The sequence below is a fragment of the Labeo rohita genome, chromosome 14 (genome assembly GCF_022985175.1).
Source record: "Labeo rohita strain BAU-BD-2019 chromosome 14, IGBB_LRoh.1.0, whole genome shotgun sequence".
In the NCBI taxonomy this organism is placed as follows: Eukaryota; Metazoa; Chordata; class Actinopteri; order Cypriniformes; family Cyprinidae; genus Labeo; species Labeo rohita.
In genome coordinates, this window is record NC_066882.1 from 8282658 (window position 1) to 8292862 (window position 10205).

The 10205-nt window shown below is 37.7% G+C and overlaps 1 protein-coding gene and 2 non-coding genes across 5 annotated transcripts; all 3 read right to left on the reverse strand.

Moving 5' to 3' along the window:
• Nucleotides 1-21: 21 nt before the first annotated feature.
• On the reverse strand, nt 22-6294 carry rbmx (RNA binding motif protein X-linked). 3 transcript variants are annotated; one of them, XM_051127079.1, is made up of 10 exons: nt 6188-6294; nt 5226-5351; nt 5014-5120; nt 4646-4805; nt 4369-4485; nt 4177-4291; nt 2680-2814; nt 2515-2606; nt 233-333; nt 22-155 (listed from the first exon to the last, which is right to left on the reverse strand). In XM_051127079.1, exons 2-9 carry the CDS (start codon nt 5332-5334, stop codon nt 329-331), a joined length of 840 nt encoding a protein of 279 aa, XP_050983036.1. In that variant the 5' UTR covers nt 5335-5351; nt 6188-6294; the 3' UTR covers nt 22-155; nt 233-328. The 3 variants fall into 3 exon arrangements, with proteins under 3 accessions (XP_050983036.1, XP_050983035.1, XP_050983034.1); XM_051127078.1 differs by having other exon boundaries at nt 233-374; XM_051127077.1 differs by having other exon boundaries at nt 233-1975.
• On the reverse strand, nt 4545-4607 carry LOC127176692 (small nucleolar RNA SNORD61). Its single transcript, XR_007829141.1, has one exon. It is a non-coding gene; the product is annotated as a small nucleolar RNA SNORD61 (small nucleolar RNA).
• On the reverse strand, nt 4903-4979 carry LOC127176691 (small nucleolar RNA SNORD61). Its single transcript, XR_007829140.1, has one exon. It is a non-coding gene; the product is annotated as a small nucleolar RNA SNORD61 (small nucleolar RNA).
• Nucleotides 6295-10205: the final 3911 nt, after the last annotated feature.

Here is a 10205-nt window from a genome sequence, read left to right on the forward strand (position 1 = left end):
GATATGACACAGACAAGTTCATTTCAATTCAAATGAGTTTATTGAACAACAACAACCACAACATCAAAAAGCAATTCATTTGTAGCACTTCAGGACTCCATCTAAACATCAGCCTCAATGAACAGCAGCCTCCAACGAACCCGGACAGCTCGGATCTAGATGAAAACAGAAGCGATTAATTATATGAAAACACCAAATATTACTTCGCAATGGTTTAAGGACTTAAACATACCTGAAGGTTACTTGAGACCATCATGCATCACCAAACGGCAACAGGTGCTGATCAGCAATGACGTATTACCATCCATACCAACTCCATTTCTTCCATTCAGCCTGCAACGAGAGTTTCCATCAGCAAACTGTCGTAGCTCAGCCTAGGGGACAAATATTTTTAAAATTAAATTTTACAAAGAACTCAATGACCCAAACTGATTGGTTTTCCGGGTTTGTTGATAGAGTGCTGTCTTTCTCCACGTGGTCTCCTTTGTTAGATTCGGCATGCTTGAGAGCGTTCTGGCTTTTTGTTAACACTAAGTGAATTTACTACATTTTCAAAAGGGTTCCACTGGGAGGTTTCAAGAGGTTTTGCAGCTACGTGGTTTACATTTGGCTGTAGATACAGATCCATTGAGGAGATCTTAACATCCTTTTAAAAAAAAAAAAAAAAAAAAAAAAAAAAAAAAAAAAAAAAAAAAAAAGGGCCATTGAAAAAGGGGGCAAAAATCCATTTTCTCCTTTAGTGCAACAGTAGGACTGGCTGGTATTTCTGAGGCCAAGACCTCCTAAACTGAAGTGATCCAGTGGTTGGGGAAAAGGGATCATAGACTCCTTTGAAGGCAGAAGTGAGGTTTTGTTAATAATGTTGGAAATTATATGGTTTCAGATTGCATTTGAAAAAGCCAGGGCAACCAAGTCGATGTTTGACTAAATTACACTAACCTTCAAGCTGCAAAATAACACCACCGAGACTTGACTTATACCAGAACAAAAGGGTTTGCTTTGCTTACCAGCTGTTGACAGGTTTTATCTGTGGTGCTGATTTGTTTCTTGCATTTTGGTTGTCTTTGGATTGGTCGATGCAAGGCGTCAATGTTTAGGCTTTGTGATGAAGGATCCATTTGCACTGAGGAAAACTACACCCATAGAGAGTTTGGAAAAAGGTGACATTTGCCCAGTCCCCAACAATGTGAACAATCATGCCTACATGAATATTCTGCATTGCATCTACATTAAGTGGAATTTGGGGTTGCTCACCATGGAAAACTGAAGAGGTGACTTAATATATTTATGCTTCATTTTTCTCTTGAATAGAGTGTTGTTGCTCAAAGATCTTTGATTAAAAACACTTTATTGGTAAATGAAAGCCATATGTTAGGGCATTGCAGGTTTAACAATTCACTAGTATACAAAAAGAACACACTTAGATTTGCAACGGTACCATTAAATGGGAAGTGGGCAAGAGAAAAGAAAGAAACTCTAAATTTAAAAAGGACAAAAATAAAAAAAATAAAAAAACCTTCACAAGTTTGAGTACAGCTTTGAAACCGAAGTTTGAAGTCCAGAGTTTAAAAGGGCGCTTTCTTTGAATCTTAAAGTCTTTCGAACGTTTCAACGAGAAGCCGACGTTTCTCCTTTTAATTTATTTCTTGACAAAGTCCATTTCAGTATCGGTTCCGTGCCATTCCTCTATCTGCCCGACCGCCGCCGCGGCCACCACCCCGAGGCGCCCCGCGGCTCGAGCTGCTGTAATCGCGAGGATAGCCTCTCTCAAGAGGAGGGGGTGGCCCTCGCTCCTGCCTACCGGGACGGTCACCACGACTAGCGGAGTACGGGTCACTGCGACTGCTGGGATAACTGTCACGACTGCCATATCCATCCCGGGAACTGCTGCCATAGTCGTCATAACGACTGCTTCCTCCACTCCCACTGTAGGACGGAGGGGGACCCCTTGAGGGTGGGGCGCTGCGTGAGTTACCTGCAGGGTCAATGGGTCATGTAATTGGCAAAATTAACTTAAACATTCTTTGCATGATACTGCGTTGTCAAGTGCGCATTTCCCTAAATTCGTATCACGACTAGCGTTAGAGACTTTCCAAACGGAACAGAACAAATTTGGATCTCGGGTTACGGGTGGGACTAGTTACAGCTAAGACACCTGATCTACCCAACTGCAGTGTTGACAATTGCGCACTCAGAGCCCTTTGGCACGTCATTGTTGAGTAAGTGCACTTTCCTTGGTTTGAATTCCATTTAGATTGTAGTTGGGTACTTGGATCTCTGTTGGTTGTTCGGGCAGACCTACTGGAACGACACAAACTTTTTTTGGGGGGGCTTGCAAGAGATTCCTTGTTGGCGGATTTTTTTTTTTTGGATGGAACACTCAGGATGAAAAGACGCCGCATTTGATGTTTCCACTTTTTGGCAATGACACGAGGCAGCCCTTTCCAGGCGTAAAACAGGCAGTTTGAGTGGAGCCCCTTAACCCTTTTCATCACTCTAAAGGTTTAGTCTTACCGTAACTGTCGTAGGGGTCTCTATAGGAGCCTGAACTGGGCCGATCCATGTAACCCCTGGGCTCTCGTCCTCCACCATAGCCATCACGATCACTAAGAAGCAAAGAAACGTTAAGCTGGATTCTCTAGCCGCCATCACAAACATCTGTTGTAGGACGTTACACACCTGTAACCTCTGGATCCTGACCCATAGTCATCTCTAGAACTGGAATGGCCTGAATACTCCCGGTATGGGTAGTCACGTGGTGGAGGGGCATAGTCTCGACTGTCCCGTGAACTCATGTAGTCGCGGCTGGAGTAGCTGCAAAACAACAGCTTGTGAGTTTCACAATATATAGTAGTTTATTATAATACAAGCAATTATATTATTAAATGTCCTGGCTCTTTCAAGCTGTATAGTGTCATCCATCCCTTGTCATCCAAGATGTTCATGTCTTTTGTCGTAAAGAAATTGTTTTTTGAGGAAAACATTTCAGGATTTTTCTCCATATAATGGACTGATATGGTGCCCTGATTTTGAACTTCCAAAATGCAGTTTAAATGTGGCTTCAAACGATCCCAAATGCGGTTGTAAACAATCCCAGCTGAGGAAGAAGGGTCTTATCTAGCGAAACGATTGGTTTTTTACAAAAAAAAAAAAAAAAAAAAAAAAAAAAAACACACAATTAAATACTTTTTACATCTCAAACGCTCATCTTGTCTTGCTCCCCCTGAACTCTGTGTATTCTGGCTCAAGACAGTTAGGGCATGTTGAAAAACTCCAACCGTATTTTCTCCCTCAACTTCAAAAATCATTTCAAAATCATCCTACATCGCTGCAGAAGTACAGACCCAGCCTTTGCAGAGTGAACATGCAAAGAAGATCAAACACCCTTAACAAAAAAGGGTAAAACAGCAATATAGGACAATTTTGAAGTTGAAGGAGAACATAAGATGGGAGTTTTTCGATATACCCTAACTGCCATGAGCCAGAATACACAGTTCAGGGAGAACGAGGCAAGATGAGCGTTTAAGATTAAGTATTTAAATTGTACTTTTTTTAATGAAAATAACCGACTGTCACTAGATAAGACCGTTCTTCCACGGCTGGGATCGTTTACAACCGCATTTGGGATTGTTTGAAGCTGCATTTAAACTGCCTTTTGGAAGCTCAAAATCAGGGCACCATATCAGTCCATTATATGAAGAAAAATCCTGAGATGTTTTCCTCAAAAACCAATTTCTTTACAACTGAAGAAAGAAAGACAGACTTGAACATCTTGGATGACAAGGGGGTGGGTACATTATATGTGAATCTGTTTTGGAAGTGGACTTCTCCTTTAACCCTCCAGAGTTGTGGGAGTACATTTTATGATGGATGGATGCACTTTATTGGAAATAAATATTATCTATCTATCTATACACCCTTTCACAGCTATTATATAGCTTGGAAGATCCAGGACATTAATTTAACCCCGATTGTATTTGTCTGGTATAAGAGCCTTATACACCTATGAGGACAAGTAAATCATGGATAAATGTTTATCTTTGGGTGAACTATCCCTTTAAATATTTTTTAAATATTGCATTTAAAATTACCAACGCAACACTTCGAGGTTTTTAAATCTAATATTTATTTTCCTTTTCCAATTTTTGTATTATTCATGCTTTTTACTCATCCTACCTGTCTTTACTACTATAGTGGTCATCACGAGGCGGAGGACCATCATCCCGCCGTGACATCAGAGAATCTCTACGAGGTGGCGGGCCGTATGGGTCCCTGTCTCTGGACACTGGCGCTGTCAAATGCATTGCGAAAAATAATGATTTTATGGTTCATACGCTTAATACAAATCTCTGTGTTTGCTAAACTTACGTCTGCCCATTGGCCCAGAAGGTGCAGATCTCTTGGGTGGAGGTCCTCCGTTCCGCACTGGGGGGCCTCTCTTCAGCGGTGGTGGCCCTCTGGATGACATACCTTTAAAAAAGGGTTCTACAATACCTACGTTATCTAGGCAATTATTTTGGCAGCAAGCATGCATATTAAAATGTAGGCTCAGAACTTCTTAGAAGACAATCAATTCAAAAAGATCATCAAAAAGGTGTCATCACAGCACAAATTAATATGGGGCAGATAAAGTTCTGAAAGATACCTCTGCTTGGTGGTCCCCGCATTCCACTCGGTGCTCCCCTGGACCCTCGTGGACCTCTGGCAGGGCCACGACTCCGTGATGGTGGTGGACCACGGCGTCCCGAAGACTCAAACTGAGGTTTTGTGGCCTGTTCCACTTTAATAGGCTTTCCATCAAGTGGCTTAAACAGAAGAAACAAGTTTACGAAAACTGTTCCTTGTCAATTAGAAAGAAAAAGAGGTAAAAGCACACCAACAAACAAATGTGCACATGCAAGCAAGCTCAGAACTTCTTAGAGGACAATTGTGGACTACATCAGTTCGAATAGATCACAGCCACAAACGTCCATCACAGCTCACAAATCTGAAGTTCACATCATTACTACTCACCTTCCCATTCATTTCCCTCGCTGCATCTTTTGCGTCACCAGGATTTTCGTAAGTTACAAATGCAAAGCCTCTAGATTTGTTCGTTTCACGATCCTTCATCAACAAAACTACAAGAGACAAGTTGGAGGAAACATGTGGTTACGACAAATGCTTCAAAAACATTTTAGCTCATGTCTAAAACTTCATATAAATCATTCAAAAACTACAAATACCTTCAGATATTCTGCCAAATTTGCTGAAATAAGCTTCAAGGACCTTCTCACTAGTTTCAGTGTTCAGGCCACCGATGAAGAGCTTCCCTGGTCGGTCTGCCTCTGCCATGCTTCCCACTATAGCCACTGCAGGGGAGAGACATTTCTGCATTACATGAGAACAGTCCAGTGCATTTCATCTTAGAAAAGTTAAATTAAAACAGTCAGACCAGCTTATGCTGGTTTAGGCTAACTAAAACTGCCTAAAACCAGCACACAGACCATGTCTGGAGACCAGAAGACTTAATTATAACATTACATGCATAGGAGCAAGAAACAAACAATGCTAAAATGCTAGTACACGCTGTTGCACGGTTCAAAGAGTTGGAAAAGCGTTTTAGTTACAGAGAAACGTTTAATTTCATCCTTCCCTGAAGTAACTTAGCAACCATTAGCTTATAGGCCCTGCCTGGCTAGCTCTGGTTGGTGAACACGTGGGAAGAATACGAACCTTTATTTATATATTTTAAGGAGACACTAAACCTTTCGGTTAACCAGTTTGCATGACATTTACATGTACATGTACATTTTAAAGCGTGGTTCACAAAATGGCGGACGGTTAAAATCAAAACTACTAGAAGATGCAGGAGCTTGAGACCTCTTCAGGCCATATGGCTAACTTACAACGTACGCTTCATTAAGAACATCACAGAGACACGATAAACACACTCGACGATAAAACACTATTTGGATTAAACTACATTCGCGAATAACGCCTAATGTTGCAAACTCAAAATGGCGATTGAAATGTGCGTTTTTAGAAAAACATCTTGCAGTCTGCCATCTAGGCCATTTTCAGTTACCATCGCAGCTGCTAATATGCATGGCTATGGCGCTAAGGTACTGCCCGATCAAACTACCATCTATCTATTAACCCAAAACCAACATTTAAGTGAATCTATTTCAATTGCCCATTTACTCACCTCAGGATCAATAGACAGAAAGAAAAGCGGCTGCTGGTTTATATGTGTCTAATGTGTTTCGACCCGCCCAGCAGTCATTTACTCTATGGTTGGAGGGAGGAACTTAGCGGTTTAAACGTCTCTCACGCCCCCTATTGCCACGTTTGCAAACTGTACTCATTTTAGTCATGTACAGCGAAAACTAGCTGCACTCGTTAATGAATTAAAACTTTAAATATGTATTTAAACTGTGTACTGGATTAAGATCCCAGTCATATATGTAGATAAATAAATGTTTACATGAAGCGGGACGCCTCATGGGAGCAGGTATGAGATCATATGACCAAATGAACATGTAAATAAAACATGTATATAAAATATATATAAAACATGTAGGTAAAATAATAATAAAAATAAAGTAGATATAGCATAAATATAATAAAATATTTATAATTAAATAAAACAAATAAATATTATTTAATTAATTGAAATATTTTAAATGTACAAAAATATTAATTACAAAATTAAATGTTCTTTTTTTTTATTAAAGTTTAATAATAATATTTTAAAGAAGTCTCTTCTGCTCACCAGGTCTGCATTTATTTGCAAAAGCTGTACTATTTGGAAATATTTTTGCTATTTAATATAACTGCTTTCTGTTTTAATATATTTTAAAATGTAATTTATTCCTGTGATTAAACCTAAATTTTTAGCATCATTACTCCAGTATTCAGTGTCACATGATCCTTCAGAAGTCATTCTAACATTCTAATATGCTGACTTTCTGTTCAAGAAACATTTATTATTACTATTATTATTATTACTATTTATTATCATATATTATCATATTATCATATATATATATATATATATATATATACAGTCACGTGAAAAAGTTAGGACACCCTATTGAATTCCATGGTTTTTCGCATCAGGACATCATTAAAAAAAAAACAGGTCCTTGGCTGGTCTTAATATTTCGAAAATAAAACCTCAGATGAACAACAACACATGACAAATTGCACCGTATCATTATTTACTGAACAAAAATAAAGCCAAAATGGAAAAGCCATGTGTGACGAAGTTAGGACACCCTTACTGTTAACATTGGAATTAAGAGGGTAAATCACAGTCAAGCACTGCTAATCAAATACCTTTGATTAACTGATCATCAGCAAGTCTGAGCGCCTCTATGAAAGCATAAGCTTTGGCAGTTTGCTGGTCTGGAGCCTTCAGGTGTGTGTTAACACAATGCCAAGGAGGTAAGACATCAGCAATCATCTTAGAGAAGCAATTGTTGCTGCCATCAATCTGAGAAGAGTAATACGGCCATTTCCAAACAATCTGAAGTTTATTCACAAGTGGAAGACATTAAAAACAGACACCTCTCCATCCAGGAGTGGACGTCCCAGAAAAGTCAACCAAAGATCAGACCGTGTAAAGCTCAGAGAAATGGCAGACAACCAAAGAACTACACCTCAGACTCTACAGGCCTCAGTTAACATGTTAAATGATAAAGTTCATGACAATACCATTAGAAAAATATGGGACAAAAATAGCATGTTTGGAAGGCTTGGCAGAAGAAAGCCTCTTCTATCTATAAAAAACATTGCAGCACAGTTTAGGTTTGCATCTGAATATGAAAGTTGCATCTGAACAAAACACAAGTCTTCTAGAATGTCCTTTGAATAGACGAGACTGAAGTGGAGATGTTTGGCCATAATGCACAGCGCCAAGTTTGGTGAAAACCTAAAGAGCATATCAGCACAAACACCTCATACCAAAAGACAAGCATGCTGGAGGAGGGCTGATCATTTTGGGCTTGTTTTGTAGCTACAGGACCTGGGCACCTCACGGTCATTGAGCTGGCCATGAACTCCTCTGTATATCAAAGTATTCTAGAGTCAAATGCGACGGCATCTATCCGACATCTAAAGTTGGGCCAAAATTGGGTCATGCAACAGGACAATGATCCCAAGCACAGCAGCAAATTTACAACAGAATGGCTGAAAATAAAAGAATCAAGGTGTTGCAATAGCCCAGTCCAAGTCCAGAGCTCATCCTGACTCAAATGGTGTGTTGAGAGCTGTGCATAAGCAAATGCCCACAAACTTTAAGAAACTGAAGCACCGTTGAAAAGAACAGTGGTCCAAATTCCTCCAGAACGATGTGAGAGACTGATAAAGTCACACAGAAAATTAATGATTCAAGCTGTTGCTGCTAAAAGTGGATCTACAGGCAATTGACTCATAGGGTGTACTAACTTTGTCACACATGGCCTTTCCCTCTTGGCTGTATTTTTCTTAAATAAATAATGACACTGTGTGATATGTCATGTGATAATGTTTATATGAGGATTTATTTTCCAAATTTTAAGGACCGGATAATTTTTTATTTTGTCCTGATATAGAAAACCATGAAATTCAATAGGGTGTCCTAATTTTTTTTTCACATGACTGTATATATATATATATATATATATATGTGACCAAGGACCACAAAACCAGCCATAAGTGTAAATTTTTTGAAATTGAGCTTCATACATCATCTGAAAGCTTAATAAATAAGCTTTCCATCGATGTATGGTTTCTTAGGATAGGACAATATTTGGCAGAGATACAACTATTTCAGTATATGGAATCTGAGGGTGCCAAAAAATCAAAATATTGAGAAAATCGCCTTTAAAGTTATCCAAATGAACTTCTTAGCAATGCATATTACTAATCAAAAATTATGTTTTGATATATTTACAGTAGGAAATTTACAAAATATATTCATAGAACATGATCTTTACTTAATTTCCTAATGATTTTTGGCATAAAAGAAAAATCTATAATTTTGACCTATACAATGTATTTTTGGCTATTGCTACAAATAAACCCCAGCGACTTAAGACTGGTTTTGTGGTCCAGGGTCACATTTATTATATATGAAGAGTTCAGATGCAAAACCAGCTAAAAGCCATCTCGGTCAAAAATGAGATAATGATACTGAGTGAATGTTTCTGACACATATTATACGTCCATCAAATATTTTTACTTTAAATTTGCTAAATTCCAGCCTTAGCCTAAACAGAAGTACAGGTACTTACATAGAAACCTATACAAAGTAGCCAGAAAGAAATGCTCATTTTAAAGAAATATGTCAGATGGATTTAGAGGCTTTTGCATATGAACTCTTCATATATAATAAATGTGACCCTGGACCAAAATTGTAGATTTTTCTTTTATGCCAAAAATCATTAGGAAATTAAGTAAAGATCATTTTCCATGAACATATTTTGTAAATTTCCTACTGTAAATATATCAAAACTTAATTTTTGATTAGTAATATGCATTGCAAAGAACTTAATTTGGAAACTTTAAAGGCGATTTTCTCAATATTTTGATTTTTTTGCACCCTCAGATTCCATATACTGAAGTAGTTGTATCTCGGCTAAATATTGTTCTATCATAACAAACTATACATAAATGGAAAGCTTATTTATTCAGCTTTCAGATGATGTATAAAGCTCAATTTCGAAAAATTGACACTTATGACTGGTTTTGTGGTACAGGGTCACAAATAAATATATATATGTATGTACATAAATATATATATGTGGGAAAGAAATTATAGAAATTAATAATTTTATTTAGCAAGGATGCTTTAAATTGATCAAAATGATGATAAAGACATTTATAGTATCACAAAAGATTTCTATTTCAGATAAATGCTGTTCTTCTGAACTTCTTCTGAAAATTCTATTATATCTCACCCATTTTCTATGCTAAAAATTCAGTTTTGAAATCACAGGAATAAATTACATCTTAAAATATATTCAAACATAAAGCAGTTATTTTAAATAGTCAAAATATTTCACAATATTACTGTTTTTGCTGCACTTTGGATCAAATAAATTCAGGCTTGGTGAATGAGCAGAAGAAAACACTTAAGAAAGACTTCTTTAAAAAACATGAAAAATCTTTTAACTGGTAATGTGAACACAAAAGATAAAGATAAGAAAAAAAAGAACGAAAAGTAAATTATAAATGAAACG

Coding starts and splice junctions, on each gene's coding strand:
- rbmx (XM_051127077.1), bottom strand. CDS start 5,334: ATGGCAGAGGCAGACCGACCAGGGAAGCTCTTCATCGGTGGCCTGAAC. Junction 5,121..5,225: donor ATTTGGCAGAATATCTGAAG/GTATTTGTAGTT, acceptor TGTCTCTTGTAG/TTTTGTTGATGAAGGATCGT. Junction 1,976..2,514: donor AGACCCCTACGACAGTTACG/GTAAGACTAAAC, acceptor TTGACCCTGCAG/GTAACTCACGCAGCGCCCCA.